The sequence below is a fragment of the Rattus norvegicus genome, chromosome 8 (assembly GCF_021556685.1).
Source record: "Rattus norvegicus strain SHRSP/BbbUtx chromosome 8, alternate assembly SHRSP_T2T, whole genome shotgun sequence".
NCBI lineage: Eukaryota > Metazoa > Chordata > Mammalia > Rodentia > Muridae > Rattus > Rattus norvegicus.
The window spans coordinates 58,665,843-58,687,793 of record NC_141541.1 but is presented as its reverse complement, the minus strand read 5'-3'; the positions used below and the strand labels follow the sequence as shown (position 1 = coordinate 58,687,793).

Here is a 21,951-nt window from a genome sequence, read left to right as displayed (position 1 = left end):
GGTGTGTGAGGGCCCATTCTGTTGTAGGCAATACCATCCCTGAGCAAGTAGTTATGGGGTGCATAAGAAAACAGGCTGGGGCTGGAGAGATGGCTCAGCAGTTAATTGCCCTGGCTGCTGCACTTCCAGAGGTCCTGAGTTCAATTCCTAGCAACAACATGGTAATGTGGGCTGATGCCCTCTTCTGACCTATAGGTGTACATGCAAATAGAGTTTTGGTATACATAAAATAAAAAGATAACAAGAACAAAAAGACAAGCTGAGTAAGCCTTGGGCGGCAAGCCACTAATCAGTACTCCATGGCTTCTGCATCAGTTCCTGCCTCCAGGTTCCTGTCCTGCATGAGTTTCTGCCCTGACTTACTTTGATGGTGTGGTGGAACTGTAAGCTGAAATAAACCCTTTCTCCTTAGGTTGCTTCTGGTCTTTTTGTTTTAGCACAGGGATAGAAACCCTTAAGACACTTGCAAACAATTGAAATTTTCCCAAATGACTTTTTGACTTACTTGAGATAGTTATAAACATCTTTAAAAATGGAATCTTGTGCTTATAGTGTCTTAAAAATTTCTGGTTGATGCAAAATTATGGACCTCTTTCAAGATTTTTATTTTCTATTTTAAGTTGTATGTATATGTTTGTGTATATGGAGGGGGTATGCAAATAAGTGCTGGTACCACAAGAGCACCTCAGATCCCTGCAGCTGGACTTACAGGGAGCTGAGATCCAAACCCAGGCCCTCTCCTCTACAAGAGCAGTCTGCACTTTTAACCATCTCTCTACGCCACAAAGTTTGAGAAAACTGGAAAGTGGACAGACACATCACGGCAATCTTACAACTTGGAGATTGTAGACGGAAAGATCAGGACTCAAGATCAGTCCCACCCAAGTAGCAAGTTTAGGTCATCTGACCTAGGGCTACCTGGGACCCTTTATCAGAGATAAAAATATATATATTTCTGGGTGTGGTGGTATAATCATTTAAACCCACGAGGCAGAGGCAGGCTTATTTCTATAAGTTTGATGCTAGCCTGATCTAAACAGCAAGTTCCAGGCTATATAGTGAGATCCTTAAACAATAACAAACAGAAAACCACTACCCCTGCTCACAATGTATGTCCTGTAACTCATAAAAGCTGTAACAATGAAAACACCAAATAAACTGTTTTTATGCCAGGGGCATTGTAATGATTAATATGGATTTATTTTTTATGAATTTTGCTGTAGTCATTTCTGTATTAATCGATTCTGGAAGATTCAGGCATAATCGGTACATCTCAGAGACCTCAATCAATAAATCAACCTAAAAATAAAAAATAGATTTAAAATCACGATACCAGACCATCGTAACCCGCTAGTAGATCAGTGCAGTCACTTGTATGGAAACCTCGTCGGTGCCACGAGACTTGGAATTGTGGACTCTTGAGATTTTGCTCACTAACACAACATTTTGTTAACGTTGTATGGTGGTGCACTCCAGGCTCTGTTACATAGAGAAACCCTGTCTGAGAGGTTGGGCCAGGGAGTTAATTGTAACAGTAGCAGAAGTAGAGTGTTGCATCTGAACACTGGCTGTCTTCCGGATTTACTGTCAGATGGCAAGGAAATGTACTGGAGCCTGGAAGAAAGGACCCATGTTTCATAGTAACGCCCTCAATGAACCTCGCTCGCCTGAGAATTTCAAATGCACATAATCAGCTATCTTATGCCTTTAGAAGAACTGGGGATATAAGGTCAATTCTTATTGGGAACATTTCATAAGGCATCACAGAGAGGGAGAATAGACACTAACCAGTTTATATGCAGCCTCCAAATGCTAAGACTTAACAGCTGAAAAATGGAGTCAATTCAGCAAGGATAAAATAAGAAATTGCTATTAGCTACAGTGGCTAAGACAAAGGTTAAGCAGCACTTGTTGAAAAGCCCGTGCGTGGACAGGCAGAGGGAGAGGTCAGCCAATCCTTACATTTGGTTAAGATGGCAGCAATTCAGTTTAATGACATGAAAGTGCCTTCATGAAAACGAGTCATTTTATGTATTAAACCTAAAAAATAAGTTTAAAGATAAAAGTTTGGAGCAGCTAGTCTGGGCAAAGAATTGTGGGTAGAGTAGTGACTACAATCATACAGGCACAATGGGCTAAAAGGAAAAGGAACTGCCTTCAAATTGTACAGCCCTCAACATTCCATCAGCAGGGAACCCACAGAAAATCCAGTGCCGACACAGTCTATGATATCCCTTTTGTATGTGTGGCCAACGTGGATGCTGAAACAGGAAAAACCTTCCCCACCTGGAACTGAAATCGGCCTGACAATGGGTAGCTAAAGGGGCCCTCTACCGGGACCCAAAGAGCACTCCCACCCATCTTCATGTGGGCCATTCACAGGTTTTGGTTGCTACAATTTCAGGATTGCTGCTCCCCAGGAACTAGACCTTTGGATCATTTCTGAAGTGAGACTTTTTTTATAGTTGCTCTCTCCCTCTATGGTGGATGGGTTCACAGCAGATCACTTGTTTTGATATATCATCGGTCTGGTTTAAAAGGAGAACACAGCGGGCTGGAGAGGTAGTTCTGTGGTTAAGAGCACTGGTTGCTCTCTCAAAGTCCCAGCCAGCACCCACATGGCAGCTCGCAACTCTTTGTAACTCCAGTTCCAAGGGATCTAATGTACACACACACACACTCACACACACACACACACACACACACACACACACACACACACACACAGGTAAAACATAAAAATAAATTAAGGGGTTGGGGATTTAGCTCAGTGGTAGAGCGCTAAGGCCCTGGGTTTGGTCCCCAGCTCTGAAAAAAAAAAAAAAAAAAAAAGAAAAAAGAAGAAAAAAAAAGATATTTTTTTTAAAAAAAGGAGAACACAGACTGTGGTGATAAAGACCCTGTTCTTTGGAATCTGAGGCTAGGATTAGAGTTGTCCTTGAAGAATGAAGGAAATGTCTCAGTCTGAGGGTAGACTGTACCATGTCCCAATTATCTGCTCCTCTTCTGTAAGGTAAGAGAATTCTGTCTATACATCTATGCCATGTATGTATCACTTCCTGAGAGTCCCAGTCCTACTGATGTTTTGATGTACTTGGGCCAGTGGGATAAAATTAGAAGAGATATATGCTATATGTTCATAGGAGTTTTAGGTCTACTACGTGGAGCAGCAATTTCTGTTTCCCTTTACCGTAAGACTGGCATGTCAGGGCTGGAGAGGTGGCTCAGTGGTTAGGAGCACTGACTGCTCCTCCAGAGGTTCTGAGTTCAAATCCCAGCAACCACATGGTGGCTCACAGCCATCTGTAATGGGATCTGATGCCCACTTCTAGTGTGTCTGAAGACAGCTACAGTGTACTCACATAAATCTTTTTTTAAAAAAAAAGAATGGCACATCTGAGGTTTCTGAATGTACAGAGCTAATGAGGCAGAGAAGGCCTACGTAATATGCAGCCTAAGCAAATTACTATAAGCCTTTGACTTTACTGCAGCATAATATAGGTACAAGTTTGCTGTATAATTGGCCCTCCACAGTACTGGTTCTAAATCTGTGGATGCAGCCTACCTTGTATTGGAACACAGTTAGGCGTACAGTGACTTCATCTCCACTAATCATGTAGCAGAGTATTTTCTTATTTTGTAATTGATACAGTCAAAACAGCTTGGTATAGGTTGGATGTCTTTGTTTGTTTGTGTCTTTGTTTGAAACAGGATCTTTCTCTCCATAGCCCTGGCTGTTCTGGAAATCACTAAATAGATCAGGCTGGCCTCAAGAGCACAGAGATCTGCCTGCCTCTGACTCCTAAATTCTGGATTAAAGATGTGCTCCACCATGCCTCAGTATAGTTGGATCTTAACTGTTCTCCAAATCTCCAAGTGGTTTTTCCCACCATAGAAATGCTATTTGGAGATGCTGGAACCTTTAGGGGGTGGAACTTAGTGCCAAGTCTTTGGATCATTGGGTATATTTCTGGAAAGTGGATTGTGGGATGATGGCCATTTCCGTACTGTCCCTAAGTGAAAAGTGGTTTTGCTTTGTCATGTATTTGTGTCACAATGTGCTTGACACTTCAACACAGGTGTGAAGATAGTTGTCTGAACAAGGTTGGAACCTCTGAAATCATGAGCCCTAACGAACCCTTCCTCTTTAAAGTTATCTTAAGTCCCTGTTCTGGTGAAGCGTAGTTGATGCACACTGAATTTACACAGCACTTACATGTTATTCAATGGTAGAAAAACCTCATGGACATGCAAGTGCAAGTGTTACTTGCAAACAATAAAAAAACTGGTCATCAGTGGATTTTTCTCATCTGCAGGAGTTCCTGAAAACAACCCCCTAGAGCTGCCTCCTCAGGAGTACTACAGTGTTTGTTTAACTTACCTCAGAAACACTAAGCTCACAGAGAGAGACTGCCTTAATCCCAGGTAACTCGACTTTCAGCTCAATTTTCAGCGGCTTCTCGTTCTGATCCTTTACAACCTTTAATTCGTAGGCAGGTGTCTTAGCCTCCACCTGGACTTCTGAACTAGCAATCTCTTCTATAAGACATCTCCCTTTGGCCGACACTTGTTTCTTTGTCAATAGCACCTCAGGAAGGTGACTGGGTTCACTCACAGTACTGCTTCTGATCCTTTCAAGAGTGTTGTCTTTGAGGAGAAAAGGGGGAGGGGAAGGAGATGCAAATATCAGGCTGTGAGCTTTAGGATATGTAATGTTCACACAGACAGTTGATGAGGCCGCAGTTACATTATTTGGAAAGGTTAGCTCTAAAGCTGGCCACGCTGCTCAGTGATAACCTGCCTGGATCTGAAGTTTGGGGCTGGATTTGATTCTGGTTCAACTAAACACAGAGAGATACCCAGAACCTCAAGCCAAAGAGTTTGCTTGGGAATCCTGCAAGGTTTTGACATCTTTCTGGATAATGTATATTCTTCCAAGCTTCTCATTCTATTTTTTAGATTTATTTTTTATAATGTAAGTACACTGTAGCTGTCTTCAGACACACCAGAAGAGGGCCTCAGATCTCATTACAGATGGTTGTGAGCCACCATGTGGTTGCTGGGATTTGAACCCAGGACCTCTGGAAGAGCAGTCAGTGCTCTTAACCACTGGGCCATCTCTCCAGTCCAGCTTCTCATTATTTTTAGAGACGTGTGGCTTGAAAACTATGCGCATGCTACAAACCCAGAATCTGTAATCATTTTTAGCTTACATCCATCAACTTACCTTTTCTCATCATCTCTTTGAAGTTTGGGAAGTGAGTTTTAATGCCCATCAGCCTTTCTTTCATTCTCTGAATGCTTCCTTTCACTCTAAAATGAGTAACATGGTATGAATGTGCAAGTGTGAGCTGGAGTCGCTCCTCGATGCACCGCATGGCCATCCTAATTAGCTGATCTTTGATTCCTTGGTCTTTTTCTGCCGCTTGCAGAACACCAGGATTGTAGGCAACATCAATGATGGTACAAGCATCTGTGTGTAATTCAGAGACAACTTGATTCTATAAGGATTTTGTCCGGCAGTCTTCTAACCCACGTTAGCAACATTGCAAAGCACAGGTTCCATCCCTGTGTTCTTAGAGCAATCACAGAAGCACTATGGTAAGCCAGCACTGGCTCGTCAGAAAGGAAGCCGACACAAAGGTTATTAGGAGAAAGGGCTTTGAAGTAAGACAAAGCCTTAGACAACAACAATGCAATATATGGAGATCTAAACATGATGGGACCTTAAAGGGAACTATGGCTTCCCTTTATATCCTGGAGAGGAGCTTCACAGGTTGAGAATGAGAGGTAATGTGGAGAGAAAGCTAGCTGCAGGAGATTGGAGATGGGAGATATGCAGGGAGGACAGGGTCCTGCAGAGGGCAGCATCAGAGCATTTGCATGACCAAAATCTTCCTGAAGAACAACCCGACGAACAACACAAAAAGCTGACTTTTTAACAACCTTTTAGGAGTGATAGTAATTTCCATGTCACATAACTTACTTCCGTATAGTGCACATTAGGTCATGGAAGAGACAGGTGACCATGAATTAAAGACTGTGAGGTCACAGCACAGGTTGAGTTTAACTCTGTCTCAGCAGGGAGGCCTGGTCTGATTCAAGCTGTATGATCTGGCCTAAAGATGCAGGTGTCTGTTCTAACATATACACAAAATTCCAAGTCTATGCTGCCATTTCTATTTGAGTCAAAAGCAGATCAGACTATTAGAAATCATATTAAACGTGCATAAAGCACACCCATTTGTTGGTAATTATTAATATTATTTCATAAATCATTACACTAACATTTAAAATAATATTATTGACTATTTCAATTATTTATTAACAATTAATAGTCACCAAATGAAATAATTTAATTAGAATATCCCTACCAAGTAAATTCTGGTCTTTGAATATGTTCAATAAAAAATTCACGGGGTTGGGGATTTAGCTCAGTGGTAGAGCGCTTGCCTAGGAAGCGCAAGGCCCTGGGTTCAATCCCCAGCTCCGAAAAAAAGAACCAAAAAAAAAAAAAATTCACATATAGCTGTTCAATGGTGCCACAACACATTTAATTCCAGGACTCTGGAGGCAGAGGTAGGCAGATCTCTGAGTTCAAGGCCAGCCTATCTACTGAGTGAGTTCTAGTCAGAGCTACACAGAGAAACCCTGTCTGGAAAAAACAACAACAAAAACCCACACATGCTTTCTTTAATTCTTTATACCTGATGTCTCAGCGAAATCTTCTGGTCTGCCAACACTTATAGGTACAGGATGAGTGGCTGATTGTGGTGCGGGGATCCTTTCCCACTGACATAGGTTGATAAAAAGTACTTTTTCTTTTGGTTTCTAGAAAGTGAATAATTTTGATATTGCCAAATGAGATTTGATGACAATATCCTGAAAGCAAGTCATCGCTTTTTTTCAGGCCTTCCTACATGCAAAGGAAGTGCTCTGACGCTCAGCTAGATCTCCCACCAAGGGAGTTCTAGTCATCCACTCAGTGATTATATTAAAACTGTGCCTGACATCCTACAAAGCACAGTTGTTCCAAGCAAAGTATTTGAAGTTCTTTCTGTGTTTTGGTTCATTCATTCATTCATTCATTCACTTACTCATTTCCTCTATGCCAGGAATCAAATCCAACTTAGAGCCTCACACGCTAGGCAAGCATTCTACTGCTGAGACATTTTGTTTGTTTGTTACTTGATTTTCCCAAAGCTTCTGGCTCTTCATCCTAAGTCCAACTGCTGTTCTCTCCCAGAGGAGAGGAAGAGGAGATGAAGTAAACAACTGCTGTATGTGTTTTGGACCTCCTGTCACTGCTTCATTATTTAACTAATAATAGTAAGTTCTTTGTTTAAAAAAGTCCCCAGCTCCTGAGTCTTATTAAATCACAACCAGGAAGTCTTTAATCCCAGCACTCAGGATGCAGAGGCAGGAGGTTCTGGCCAGCCTGGTCTACATAGCACTGGACAGCCTATGTCTACATAAAGAGACAAACAAACATTCATTGCATCCAGGCCAGTTTGATGGGATTAAGAGCCCCTGGTTCCAGGCTGATGATCTGAATTCTCTCCTCACCTCATGGAAAGCCTACTCCCCAGAGTGGTCCTCTTTTCTTGCACATGCAATCTCTTTTTTTTTTTTTTTCGGAGCTGGGGACCAAACCTAGGGCCTTGTGCTTCCTAGGCAGCACATGCAATCTCTTGACCCCCACCCCAACCCATAAAATGTAATACAAATATTTTCTTAAAAAACTTAACTCGTTATAGCACTGCTTTTCCACCTATCAGGGCAATAAAACTGCATTTGGGATTTCTAAAATACCAAGTATGAATTTCTCATTTTTACTCCTTCAATGAAATCTTCCATGTGGTTTCATTTTCTGCTCAGAGAGAGTTTTAATAAACTTCTCTCGTGTTAAAGTAGCGCTAGAAAAGGCTACTGTATCCTCTGGTTAAGCCGGAGTAGTTTTATTGAAGACCTCTCCTCCCTTGCAGTAGCTCCACATACTAGGATCTTTGTCTGTAGACAGAGTTGAGGTTCTGGGTCGGCACAGAGCTGTTTGCCATCTTTCAGCTCCTGCTGAATGAAGTTCCGGTAGCGCTCGGGATCATTTTCTGCCAAATCATCGAGCATGCTCCAGAACTGGGAGATGTGGGTGAGAAGACCCTTTGAGGAAGCCTTCATGATGGTGATGACTCAGGCCTTTGGAACCTGTTAGAGAGACAGGACTTGAGAAAGGCATGTAGGGTAGCTATGGCCTTATTTCCTCTTTCAGGGAAGAAGGAAGGTTTTTGCAGTTGTTCTGGGGGAGGCTCTTAACTGGTCTTGCTTCCTATGTCTAAAACAGTGTACACGTACTGCTTAATCTTGGCTTTTCTACAGTCTGTGAGCTGAGCCGCTTCCTAAATACCCACGTTGTACCTGTACTTCTGTCTGGTCCTCACAAATACAGAGGAAACAGAAAGGACTGTTGTTCCAATAGCTGGAATATTGGCTGACTTGGTGCCTTCCAGACCTGAAAGTGTAGGAGAGAGGGGTTGGGGGTGGGGGGACGGGACAGAGAGACGGGAAGGGGGAGAAATACATAGTGGCAGTACAGTAGTTAAAACTAGGCGCATTGCAGTCAATATGCTTAAGTTCTTCCTAACTACAGACAGCTGTATTGCCTTGAGCAAGTAGTGTATATATACACCTATTCTCTCTCTCTCTCTCTCTCTCTCTCTCTCTCTCTCTCTCTCTCTCTCTCTCTCTCTCCCCCCCTCTCTCCCTCTCTCCCTCTCTCCTCTCTCTCCCTCTCTCTCCCTCTCTCCCCTCTCTCCCCTCTCTCCCCTCTCTCTCATTTTTTCGGAGCTGGGACCGAACCCAGGGCCTTGCGTTTGCTAGGCAAGCGCTCTACCGCTGAGCTAAATCCCCAACCCCACACCTATTCTCAAAACAAAGATGAGGATTAAGAACACTAATACTTAAGCTGGAACACCTGATAAATACTACCTCAAAGTAATAGTCAAAGATCCCGCCATTACCCTCCTCCCGTAAGAGAGAAATGTCGCCCAAAATTTAAAAAGAGATTTAGAGTCTTCAAATTATATAGTAAAGTCAGATTAAATAAACAACGAATACACACTTAATCCAAACGTGGGGGAACGCACCTCTTCTCTCAGTTTGGAGACAAACTGTGACTCTAGTTACCATGGTAACCAGGCCCGGTACACCGTCTAACTGAGTCCGGGGAGTGCAAATTAGAGTGGTGTCTCTATATCCAGTTCCGGTTCTTTTCTCCAGTGCCGGACTGGCTCCTCAGCGGGCTCGTCCCGCTTCTCTCTCAGGAGAGCGCCGGCTTCCTTCCTGCACCTGACAGCTTCCACGGCGACCGGCGAGCCCGCTCTGTGGGAGTCTCCTGTGGAGGGAAGCGTTTCTCCGGAGCACGACTTCCGGCCCGGAAGGAAGCCGCCGCCTTTTCTCCCACCCCGCCACGCGAGGCTGCGGCGCACGGTATGGGTGTGTTTGTGTGTGTTTGTGTGGGGAGGGCGTTTCGAGGGAAGGCTGCGGAGAGCGCCGAGGCTGTGGCGGGGCAGGGAGCCCGCTGACAGACATGGGGGTGTTTTCCCCGACTTCCCCTTGGAAACCTCAAGCTCCCCCTGAGGCACGCTAGACACTTCCCGGGGCCCAACGGAAGGCCGTGCCCATGCCCCGTGTCCCCATTCTGTCCCGGGAGTGAAACCGAACCGCCGGGCGCCGTCCCAGCCCAGCGAGAGCGGGGAATGCCCCGGTCCGCCCGCAGGCCGCGTTCCGCGCCTGCGCCCGCTCTGGCCTGGGTCCCGGAGAGAGAGCCGCCTGGCGGGCTCGGCTGGGGGAAGGCAGCCGTAGCCTGGGCCTCGGGTGAGGGCACTGTAACCGGTGGGAAGGCTGCGTTTTCACGAAGGACTCGGGTGAAGCTGCAGAGCTGCCTTTCAGCCCTGACTCCTTGGCTTCCTGGGTCGGAGGAGATCTTGTAATGGAGTGGTTCTTCGTCTCACACTAACAAGATGCCTGATTTCCTCAGGATCGAGGGGTGAGTGAGCATCGGGACGGTGGCACCAAGCCCCTGCTAGCTACACATGTGACTATCATTGTCTTCTGGGTTTTGAAAAGTTCTGTACAATGTAGGAAACAAAATGCCCTGAGTAGACATATTTAGGTCATTTAAACTTTTTTTTACAATTCAGGTTTTTTTTAAACTGTTGTCATACGTGGTGTTTGATACGTTCAAATCTACGTGTTTATAGCGTTGCAAGCGAATTTTGGGCAATTCGAGATTTGATTTCTAGCCTGTATACTGACATATCCTTAGCCTGGGTCCATGCGGCCTGGGGGCAGGTTACAGCTTTAAGGAACTTGATTTTGAAAAGAGAAGTGGGGGTAGAGTCCAAACTGGGGATCCTCATAGGTTAAAACAGCAGCCAACTTGGAGAATAAAATTGCATCTGTATTGATCACATACAGACCTTTCCCTCTTTTGTCGTTTCTAATCTCTGTCATGACATTTACATAACATTTGTATAGTTTTAAGTATCATAATTAATCTAAATACCCCCACTCCTCCTAAATGTGGAGGAGCATGTCTGTTGGCAGCCGTAAGAGGAAGAGGAGTTAAGGGCTAGCTGAGGCCACTTAAGACCCTGTCTTGAGAAAACAGTCCAAATTTAAAATACACAGGAGCATAGTTTATATGCAAATACATTCTGGGGGAGAGATGAGCACCCTAGGATTGCTTTGTGTGTGTGCATGTATGTTACAGAGGGACTGGATCCAGGGGTGGCTCTTATGCTAGGCAAGTGCTCTACCAGCCCATACTTGGATTTCTGGAACCAATTCCCCATGGATCTTGACTACTTGACAGAGAATTGAGAGGTCTAAACAACACGGTGCTCATAGAAACAATCTTGAGCAGCTTTGTGTAATTTTAAAGACTTGCCTTACATCATTCCCTTTCATCCTTACTTATACCATAGTCGGGTATTATAATGGTGAAAGGAAATTTTTCCCTTAGATTTTCTAGTTCGGTGATTTTTTTTCTTTCTTCATTTCTTCGTTTCTTTGTAATTTAATAAAAATAAATTTATTGCATAATATTGGTTCATTTCAGATTCAAGAATGTCACGGGTTCCATTGGGGAAAGTCCTCCTGAGGAATGTCATCCGGCATACAGATGCTCACAATAAGGTAGGCAATACAATCTCGTTACCGTCAACATTTGTTGCAAGCTTACAGTTAACCATGGATTTTGTAGTGAGATAACAAAGATGCATAAGAAACAATTATAGCTTGAAAAGTATCATTGCTATATCATGAAGATAGTTACAACATGATGTGTGGTAGAAAGCAGACGATGGGTGAGTGGTGCCTGATGCTGCGGAGCTTAGGAGACAGACTAGGAGACTGTCTGATACTGTAATGAGATACTGTGATGAGAGTGACTTCCAGCAGACCACCCTCTGTGACTGGGGAGGAGATAATGACGGGACAACAATGACAAAGGACAAGCATGAGAGACACACTTTGGTTTTCAGTATATTTATGAACAGGAGCTTGATGTTGAAAACTCAGACTTGGAGTTTGGGAACTTAGAACTCACCTAATAGTGCACCTGTAATGAAAAGATTAAGACCCCCTTGTCCCGTTTTCGTCAACACACTGTACTCCTGATTTGATCGTTCCTATTGCTGCCAGCATCATAGTACTTAGGTGTTAGGTACTGGGGATTGAACCTGTGAATCACTGGGAACCACTAAGCTTGTTGTTTAGCTGGTCTTGATCTCACGTATATTCTGGGCAGGCCTTGAACTTACCACTTCCACAGTGACTATAATTATAGACCTGTGCCCCGCTGTTCCTGAGTAGCAGGTGGCTGGAAGTGTAACGGTCACTCTTGCTACTTACACAGTTATGTTAATTCTACTTCCAGTTGCATAGGGACCTGTGACAGCTAAACACAAGGTAGTCCTAGCATAGGAAGAGGACTCAGAAATAAAAGCTTTTGCTTCTGGCAGTTGTCATCTACTTTCAGTCTAAATTCGAGTAGCTATGTCGCATTGTTTCTGTTTGTGACAAGAATTTTAATGTGAGCCATGTATGATGTACATGGCTGTAATCTCAGCACTGAGGAAACAGGAAGTTCGCTCAAGTACATGGCTAGCTTGTGTGTGGCAAGAATGCAGAAAACAAACAAAAAGGGACTGGAGAGGTGGCTGCTTTCCACAGGGGCTGGGGTTTGATTCACAGCTCCTCAATGGAGCTCACAACCATCTGTAACTCTAGTTCCAGGGAATCGTTCACTCTCTTTTGGCCTCTGTAGCACTACATGCACATGGTACACAGCCAAGACATCCAGTCACATAAAATAAAATAAAAGTTAAAAACGAAACAAAATGGGTGGGAAGATGGCACGGGTAAAAGCATTTGCTGTGGCAAGCCTGGTAACCCAGGTGAGAGTCCAGATGCAGTGGTGCAAGTATATAACCCCAGTGCCCCAGCACGGTGGGGAAACACGGAGGGACTGGCCTGAAGCTCACGGGCCAGCCCGTCTGGAGCGTGCAGTGCAGCAGCAGAGATCAAGAACTGGAAAGTTATCTCTGACTCCCCTATTCCTGTGTGTGCCATGGCATGAGTATTCTCCATTTCCTCCCTTTCTTCCCTCTCTTGTTTGTTCTCACTGCCATACACACACAAAATAAGTAAATAAAATGTATCTATCATCATCTACTTATCTGCCTTTTCTTAATGTAAAAAGAGATTATGCCTAGGGAATTTCCAGATTTGTTCCTACTGTGCTATGGTATAGGCCTATAATCTCACCATCAGGATGGTGAGGCCAGGCTGGAAGACACAAGTTGAATTCCTGCCTAAGTAATTCAGAGTTTTGTCTAAAAACAACATCACCACAAAATAAAAATACCACCACCACCAAAAAAAAAAAAAAAAACCAATAAAAAACAAAACAAAACCAAAAGTCAGGAGTTGGGAAGGGATGCCAGGCCAGTGGTAGAGTACTGCACTGAGAAGAGAAACGAAACTAAGCAATTCTGTCTCAAGCCTGGAGGTGGAGACACACCTTTGATCCCAGAGCAGGAGGCAGAGGCAGTCAGATCTCTTGAGTTCCAGGCCAGCCGGGTCTACAGAAGGCGTTCCAGGCCAGGGGTACATAGAGAAACCCAGTCTTAAACCAAACCAAACCAAAGAAACAAACAACAACAAAACCCAAAGCAAAAAGAAAACTTGATTGTTTTAAGAATATTGGTAAGGTTTTGTGGCTTTTTTGTAAAATATTCTAATGGTGCCTGCTTTACTTCCCTGTAAAGATCACTTACTGTTTTGATTAAGATCATATTGTGTCTCAACCATAGAGGGTTTTTATTTTTTGGTTGCAGTAGGACTGTAAAACTGATGAGGTGATCAGTGTGTCTCTGCAGGGCTCAAAACCTGTTACTGCATAATTGTAGATTTACTGCATTGAACTGGATAGTCAGTTTTTAAACTCCATACAGAAACTAGAATTTACATTTCAGAGCATATCCTAGTCTATACCCTAATAGTTAGGGCACATTGTACTTTCAGTTAGTTTGTTTTCTGTAATGCAAAAAGCTGTTTTTAGGGATTGGGTTTTTGTTTCTTTTTAAAAATATCTAGATTCAGGAGGAATCCGACATGTGGAAAATCAGAGAACTAGAGAAGCAAATGGAGGATGCTTACCAGGGGACCAGAAGGAACACAGTACCCAGCAGCTCAAGGTGAAGTATAGCTCTTGTCTTTGTAGAATTACTGACTTTAGCTTTAAGACATTCTGGTGTGTTAAGGATAGATGCATTCAGTTCTGCAAATCAGTAAGCTTTCCTTGTGTCCTAAATTTAGGTCCAAGCATAATAATGCTGGCTGTGATAACATGACTAGACTATACTAATCCTCAATGGGAAATTAAACATTTTCCTCGCACTACTGAAATTTTAGGTTTTATGGAATCCAACCTTGTCTAATAACTTGTAACTTAAGATTTTCTACTGGAGTATGTTTCTTTCCCCCACACCCCCTTCCTTTCTTTCATCTTATAAAAATTGTATGATTTGCTGGGCATGGTGTGTCATACCTTTGTCCTAGCACTCAGGAGGCAGAGGCAGATAGATCGATCTCTGAGTTTGAGGCCAGCCTGATTTACATAGTGGTTTCCAGGTCAGCCAAGACTACAAAGAGAGACCCTGGCTCAAAAAACAAAAACAAAAACAGAATTAATTTGTTTTACTTACTGTGTTGGCAATGTTTTGTATGATGTGTGAGTGTATATGGATGTTCCAGTGCACACTTGGAAGTCAGAGCAAAACTTTCAGGGATTTGCTCTCTTAACAACCGTAGGTTCTGGGAATAGAACTCAAGTCACCAGACTTGCCAGGCACACACTTTTACCTCTAGCCATCCTGGAGTCTTATAGTTAATTCAGTCAGTCATACTGTTCCACCTTTAGTCTCTTACACCTTAAAAACATTATTTTATTCATGTATATGTGTCTGTCTGTCTGTCTGTCTGTCTGTGGGTCTGTGGGTGCTCAGCAGGGGCCAGAAGAAGACATTGGATGCCCTGAAGTTGTAAGCTGCCTGACTCCCATGGGTGCTAGGATTTGAAATAACATCTTCCAGACGAGCAATGAATGTCCTAACCATTTAGCCATAGCTCCAACTCTAGGCATCTTTTCAAAGCCACACTTATATCTTTGCCAGGTTCATGGGCTTTTATATCTCCTTGGTAATAATTTGAGTGTGAATAGAAAGGAATTTGTAGGCTTGACTGTTCTCTGGAAGGTGTAGGGTGTATTATGAGTAATTAGGAATATCTCTAGGGTTTCATATGCTTTTTAAGTATAAAAGATAGGTACATGAGCTAGGTCAGAATCCTGATTTCTAAAGCTAGAAATCTAAAGCTAGGAAAATATTAGAAGAAAAGAATTACAAGTGAGTGTGTTTGGTGTATGTGGACTTTGGTGTGTAGTACTAGGCTGAGTGTGATTGGTATCAATGTTATATGGTGCAAAGGTAGGGTCTCAGCATGTTCCATGAATTTTGTTCATGCTACTTCATAAAGTGACATCACAGATTGCTTATAAATTGTTTCTTTTCATTTATAGTCGGATGAGAAGTGATGGTTTTGATGAAGAAAGTCAGAGAGACTACTGGAGGTCAAAGAATGAAATTTCTGGGGCCCTGGAAGATGATTTTCTTAAGGCTAAATCCTGGAACAAGAAGTTATATGATTATGAATCCAATATACCAGACAGGTTTGTGATTACTTTCTTGTGACCCCCTAATGGTGTTTGGCTTGAGATACTTATTTGTTGAAATTAATTGTTCTAGGGTTGGAGAGATGGCTCAGTGGTTAAGAGCACTTGTTGCTCTTGTAGGGGACCTATTTTGGTTCCTAGCACATACAAGGCAACTTATAACTGCCCATGACTCCAGCTCAGGGACTTGACACCCTCTCCCACCTCTGTAGGCATCGGGCATGTATATGCAGGCAGGCAAGACACTCATACACAAAAATAAGCAAAAATAAATCTTCAAAACTAATTGTCCCCATAAGAGTTTGTCAGTGGTTATTCATAGCAGTGCTTACAATGGCTAAGAGGTGACTATTGCCACTTGGATGAATGCATTAAACAGAATGTATGCTTTCCTTTTAGTGGAATAATACCTGGGGGTAGAAGGAACAAGTACATGCTTCACCTCGAGAACTTTACAAATGGTAAAAGAAGTCAGATACAAAGGCCACATGCTCTCTGTATAATGTAGTATGTCCAGAATGGGAAATCCATAGAGAGAGAAACACTCAGGCTTGTTTTTGGGCTACAGGTTCTGCACCTGGTATGCAAATCACTTTAGAGTATCCCAGAGTTGGTAATTTGTTATAAAGTAATTTGGGAGAAGAACTTCACTGCTAAAGAAAAGAGCATATAAATTCTTTAGTGTCTGGTAAAGAACAGTACCTCCTGTGTCTGATATGATAGTGGTATAGAAAGAGCAATTACTGAGGTATTGTGTGGTTTTACTGTGCCCCTTTGTTCTGTGTGTGTGTGTGTGTGTGTGTGTGTGTGTGTGTGTGTGTGTAGTATTCATGCAGTCAAAAATCTAGTTTTAATTCGCAAAAATGATACGCATTGCTTTATAAAATACATGTATTATGTCACCTTACAGATGGGGTCACAGTGGTTATAAAGAGTTGTATCCTGAAGAGTTTGAAACAGACAGGTAGGTAAATGCACTTACTGGAACAAATTCAAACACCTCAGGTGAATATAAAGTTGTGCCATTGGTAGCATCCTAATATCTACAAAGGGATGAGTTTGCCGTTGAAAACACTAACTAGAACCTGGAATGGTGGTGCCTGGCTGTAGTCCCAGCCACTCAGGAGCCTTGAGAGGCAGGATTGCTTGAGTCCAGGAGTTTGAGTCTAGCCTGGGACATAATGTTGTCTCTAAAACAAAGAAAATGAGTAACATTTAGTTGGAAGACGATCCTGATGTATCTTTCCAGACTGAAGTTTGTTCTGTAAGCATAAGGGTTTAAAAAAATAACTGCACCATATTCTGTAGTGAACATGTTCCAAGATGTTCCAAACCTTACATATTTTATAATCATTTTGTGGTCTGTCTACCTATCTTCCATATTCTGTTTTTTTAAAAAATTATTATACAGTACATGTTAAAACCTTCTTTGGTCTGTAAGGAAGTTTATAGCTATAAATATTAAAAATGGAAACTCCATCTCATGCTAGACTCCTGGTTTCAGCGGTCTCATTCAGCCAGCCAGTAATGGCAGACTCTGGCCCAGAGTTCTCAAATCGTCTCCACCAGACTCAATAAATTCCCAATTTCCATCCCATGCTACCTCTGACCCATGCTACTCTCTGTCTCAGGAGACCTCTCCGCCTCCATGGCTAGTCCCACATTGTTGCTGGCCACTCTCTGGCCCCAGCAGAGGTCGCCTTCTTGCAGCTCTCTGTTGCAAACTCTGCTCACATTCCCAACATCTGCCCCCTGTGGTTATTGTCATAATTCCCAGTTTCTCGGTAAAATCAAAACTCTAGAAGCTTGTAATTTATCAATCAGATTCATATCAGTAAATTCTCACTCCACAAAACATCCACACAGTAAATTCAGAGCCAATTAATATTGATATAAACTGCCCACCTAGATAAGAAAAATTGTCCTATAAAATTCCGTCCCTTATGAAATATTTATAGCTATCTGTAGCCATTTAAAGCCACACAGATCTGGGTCATTCTTCTCTGACTCCGTCTTGGTTCTACCTTCTCATCTCTCCCGCTTTACAAAAACTCGGTCCCCACTTTTCTTTTTCACTGCCCAATCACAGGCTTTGCCTTATCTTGTGCCTGCCCTCACCTGCATATAGGCATCAATCCACAGAAATAGTCTACTGTTTCTCTCAGCTATATCCAAATTGTCAGCATCATTCATGCATGTCTTTTGGGGCCATTGTTAAATAAAAAACAAGCTATGCCAAACAGTGATCTGATAACCCAGATGGCTGTGTATGACCTAAGGTGGTTGGAAGTAGATGGCACAGAGATGATTCAGGTCCTAGGTGAGGCACAGTGGAATAGTGAGGATTTTCATCCTCTTATTCAGAAATATATGCAATTAAAATCTTAGGAATTATTTCTGGAATTGACCCTGGTTGGCAGGATTCAGAGAAAATGAAGCTATGAATAAAGGAGCAGTAGTGTTTGGTATTTCATATATAACTTAGCCAGGCACATTGGGTGTTTGTTTTTTTGACAGGATTTCTTATAACTCAAGATGGCCTTGAGTTCCTGACCCTCCTGCCTCTACCTTCTAAATATTGGGATTTTATTGTATACCAGTATGCTTAGCTCAAGTTAGGGTGTTAAAGACAAGGAAACAAACCTTTGTAGTAATAGTAGATGAGCCCCATGGTAACTGTCAGAGCACTCATCTGTCCTTTCTTTGTATTAGTAGTGATCAGCAAGACATTACCAATGGGAGAAAAACATCTCCCCAAGTAAAATCATCTGCCCATGAATCCCGAAAACATAAGAAGTCAAAGAAATCCCATAAGAAGAAGCAGAAAAAACGGTCACACAAAAAACAGAAGAAAAACAAAAAGGAAGCTCCGGACATAACAGCAGATTCATCGAGTGAGCCCTCAGAGGAAACTCGAGCTTCTAGTGCCAGGAAAAGGAAGCAACCACACAAGAGCAAGAAAAAGTCCAGGAAAAAGTCTCCTAAGAAATCTTCACCTTTAGGGGGAGAAAGTGATACTTCTCAGACAGATGATTCTGCATCTAGCAGTTCTGAGGAAATGGAGGAAAGAGACACTAAGAAAACTAAAAGGAAAAAGAAAGAGAAGAATGTCCATGTTCCCATGCCTGACCCTGAGGTACCCGAGAGGACAAGCAAGCGCAGGAATTGGAAGGTGGCTACCGATGCAAAGTCTGCTGAGAGCTCAGAGGATGACTAAGTGGGAGAGCCACGGTCCTTCTTCCCACTGACTCTTAAAAAGGGGGGTGGGTTGCCGGTGACTCCTTTAGGAGTCTGAGGTCAGAGGTCAGAGTTGTCCTGCCAGATGCCCTTTTTCCTACCTTGGCTTGTTAGTCTCCATCCCCTTTTGTTAATCGGGAATCTGGTATTTTGTTAAGGTTTCTTGAAGAGATTATTTTTTTTTTCAATTAATCACTTAGGGTAGAAGACCTATACAGCAAATTAAAGAACCCAGAAAGCTGAACTCAGTAATGACCTGGGCACACCAATCAGAATGTTGGATTTGGGGGAATCAGGAGTCCAGGATGAAGGGAGGACTGCAGTAGTGCTAAATAGAATGGTTTGACAAGGAGACCTTGCTGTGTATACAGGAGGTAGACTGGCTTCAGCTTTGGTGCTTTGGTTCTTCTGCAGTTGGGCCCTATAGGCATCTAGTTTAGTGAGGAAATAATTATAAGAACAAACCCTTTCTCTTCGTGGTAATATCTACAGATGACTGCTAAGGAACATAGGGTTTTCAGCCTAATTTCCCTGCTGGTCAGGGAGGGTCTACAGCTACATTTAGCATAACTCGAACATAACAGTAACTGGATAGTAAATGTTTTTCTAGTTCCATTGCTGTATATTGCCTAAATGGGCTTGTGTTTGAAATTATTTGTTTAGTTGTCCTACCTATCACATGAAAAGAATTAGGAAGTAGTTATGTTGCCAATGATGCTGAAGAGATTCAGGGCAACAGCCATCTAAATGTCTTTTTCCTCCCCTTTTTGTCGAGTTGGGGATTGAACCGAAAGGCCTTGCATATACTAGGCAAGTGCTCTACCATTGAGCCATACCCCCCAGTCCTGTTGTTTACCCTTTTCATTTCTAATTCTATTAATGGATTTTAGATTTTCCCTGAAACCAGTTGAATCAATTCCAAAATGAAACACTTCTCAGGGACATACCCATTTCCCAGTCTTTGTGTTTTGAGTACCAAGAACATTATTTTCCCCTGCTATATACTGTGATCCTGATACTAAAAGAAACCAAAATACCACTGGAAAGTGGCTGGTAGAAGAGTTGACTTTTCATTAAGAGGAAAGATAAAGTGACATTGTCAGGGTTTTGAGGTTGTCACTTTGGTACTGAGTGAAATGCATTGCAACTCAAAAGATTATGGGTCATGGTTCTGCCACTAATGGATTGAGTTCTAGAGCAGGTTAACTAACCTCCCTGGCCTTACTTTTTGCATGTTTAATACAAAGATACTTCATGGTTAGCATGACAGACACCAGCAATAGAATATGACAATGCTGACATCCCATGAAGTGGCATTTTATAGTTCTAACTAAATTTGTGCTCTTTATGGAACATATTTCTAATAAAGTGCTTGTTCTTAAAACACATGGTTGGCCAGATGTGCCCTATCCCTTGATTATGAGCAGGTGCCGCCTTTTGGGATACTGAAACACTAATGACTTTAGTACTCAAATGCCAATGTCCCATGGTATATTCTTTTCCTTGGGTTTAGTGGAGGAGAGTCTAGTTACTACCTCATAACCTTCTAGAAGCAAGTGATATCTTTGTTGGAAGTAGTTTTGGGCATGCATTTTTAGTGCGGTTTTGTGCTACAAATGCACTGATTCTAAGCGCAGACTCAGGAAGATGGTCCTGCAGAATAAGGTACTTCCAAGTTTGAGTTTTGACCTTACCTTCCTTCCATACTGACAGACTTATCTTTTCCCCAAGGAAAGCACATTTTGCCTGATTTATTTTGACGCCCCTCCCCACCACGTTCAGTCCTTTCTTGGTTACATAAGCAATAAAATTGTTTCTGTTCTAATCCATGCCTTAGGCTAAGGCTTTGATGGTTCCTCTAATCCCCTAACAATGGTTTAAAGCCACTTTTGAAAACTATTTGCATTACCAGTCCTGGAACATTTCTTGTCAGTGTTCCTTAGAGATGATTATGTTGAATCCTAAATTGGGATTTAGAAGAAAAAGAATTGATCGGAGACTTCACATTTATTAACTGGTGTGATACAACTTGGAATTACTGAATTCCAATAAATAAAATTTCACTTGAACATTTGCTTTGTTACTTCTTAACACCAACAGACTTGGTAACTGCCTGACGCTAACCTGACATGTTGACAAGTCTTTCACCACTGGCCATTCAGTCTGCTTAGTAACAAGTCTTTTGGTCTTCCGTCATTCCAAGGTATGGCCTACTGCCCTCCTTTCTGTACGATCTGGGCAAAACGACCGGTGATGGCAAGAGTAGTGTCAATGAATCGATCCACACAGCTAGAGAGGCAGTTTTCAGTTCGGGAGTCTAGCCGACTTCCTGGCTTCTCCACACACTTATCCCAACATAGTTCCATGAAGTGATGCACCTAAGGGGTGAGAAAAACTTTTAATCATTAGCCTATGAGATATCTTAGTTCCTCATTCTGTGACGATGAAAACCACTTGTAATATATTGTAGGATCACTACCCTTTCTTTGTCACCAGTAATGGCCCCAGATCTGCATCCTTACAGACAGTAAATTCTCATTAGAGCTCATACTTTTGCCAGGCGATGCTGGGGCATGCCTTTAATCCCAGCACTTGGGAGTCAGGCAGGTGGGCCTGAGTTAAGGCCAGACTGGTCTACAGAGGGAGTTGCAAGACAGCCAGGCTACAGAGAAACTCTGTCTTGAAAAACCAAACCAAAGACTCATACTTTCACAATTCTCAAAGCAACTAGTAATATTATAAAATGGTAGGCAGTCAGTTCTTGATAGCTATCAGTATTCCCAAGGTTATCTTGATTAAACGGTTAAAATCCTAGTTTGAAATATGCCTGAAATACTCCAAACCCTGTCCCACACCAACTGAGTCTACACTGATTGCTGCAGAGCTCATCTTTCTCTAATAATGATCATCACTTCCAAATACATTATTATCACATGATCCAATGCAGAGGCAGCAGGCTACAACGAACCCAGAACCCATGTTGAGAACCGAGTCTTGCCTACAGGCACCTGTGCTCCAAGGTCAGAACCCAGAGATCCCGATTGCTATTTCGAACCAGCGACCGGCTAATATAACCGCATGCTTCTGTTGCCCAAATCTTTCTGCTGCTTTCCAACCCTTTGATCCCACACAGCGCTTGCCTCACGGGCGGTCGCTAGGGTGGGAGGCGCAGCCGGGATCGGGTGGGCCCGCTCTGCTGCAGTGTCCAGGGCTCTGTGAGTGCCCGGGATCTGCGTCTCACCCTCCTTTCCCTGTTCTTCATCCTCGTACCTGCGCAGTGAACTGTGCCTTCTGCTGTTCGGCGGCCACCAGGCGTTGTAACTCCGCTTCGTCCGCTTCACCAAGCTCGGCCATGGTCAGCGTCAATCTGTTCACTGGAGTACGCACGCGCGGTGGCAGAGCACCACCTCCTGCCTTCCGGT

The 21,951-nt window shown here is 42.9% G+C and overlaps 3 protein-coding genes across 15 annotated transcripts; 1 reads left to right on the top strand and 2 right to left on the bottom strand.

The window, feature by feature from the left end:
- Nucleotides 1–1,161: 1,161 nt before the first annotated feature.
- On the bottom strand, nt 1,162–9,410 carry Pih1d2 (PIH1 domain containing 2). Of its 10 annotated transcripts, none has more exons than XM_087561908.1 (7): nt 9,116–9,410; nt 8,413–8,506; nt 7,999–8,202; nt 6,708–6,831; nt 5,228–5,473; nt 4,382–4,647; nt 1,162–1,299 (listed from the first exon to the last, which is right to left on the bottom strand). In XM_087561908.1, the coding sequence occupies exons 3-7, from the start codon at nt 8,173–8,175 to the stop codon at nt 1,165–1,167; spliced, it is 948 nt and encodes a 315-aa protein (XP_087418034.1). In that variant the 5' UTR covers nt 8,176–8,202; nt 8,413–8,506; nt 9,116–9,410; the 3' UTR covers nt 1,162–1,164.
- Nucleotides 9,411–9,443: 33 nt separating this feature from the next.
- Nucleotides 9,444–20,598, top strand: Nkapd1 (NKAP domain containing 1). Of its 4 annotated transcripts, none has more exon segments than NM_001127503.2 (6): nt 9,444–9,483; nt 11,117–11,193; nt 13,657–13,757; nt 15,140–15,289; nt 16,203–16,256; nt 18,008–20,598. In NM_001127503.2, coding segments are annotated over 5 exon segments (876 nt in total). In that variant the 5' UTR covers nt 9,444–9,483; nt 11,117–11,124; the 3' UTR covers nt 18,510–20,598.
- On the bottom strand, nt 20,518–21,896 carry Timm8b (translocase of inner mitochondrial membrane 8 homolog B). The gene is made up of 2 exons (NM_022541.2): nt 21,800–21,896; nt 20,518–20,907 (listed from the first exon to the last, which is right to left on the bottom strand). The coding sequence occupies exons 1-2, from the start codon at nt 21,881–21,883 to the stop codon at nt 20,740–20,742; spliced, it is 252 nt and encodes an 83-aa protein (NP_071986.1). The 5' UTR covers nt 21,884–21,896; the 3' UTR covers nt 20,518–20,739.
- Nucleotides 21,897–21,951: the final 55 nt, after the last annotated feature.

Coding starts and splice junctions, on each gene's coding strand:
- Pih1d2 (XM_087561908.1), bottom strand. CDS start 8,175: ATGAAGGCTTCCTCAAAGGGTCTTCTCACCCACATCTCCCAGTTCTGG. Junction 6,832..7,998: donor GTCTACAGACAAAGATCCTA/GTATGTGGAGCT, acceptor TTCACTTTCTAG/AAACCAAAAGAAAAAGTACT. Junction 5,474..6,707: donor AGATTTCGCTGAGACATCAG/GTATAAAGAATT, acceptor AATTACACACAG/ATGCTTGTACCATCATTGAT.
- Timm8b (NM_022541.2), bottom strand. CDS start 21,883: ATGGCCGAGCTTGGTGAAGCGGACGAAGCGGAGTTACAACGCCTGGTG. Junction 20,908..21,799: donor AGGCACAGTTCACTGCGCAG/GTACGAGGATGA, acceptor CTCACCCCTTAG/GTGCATCACTTCATGGAACT.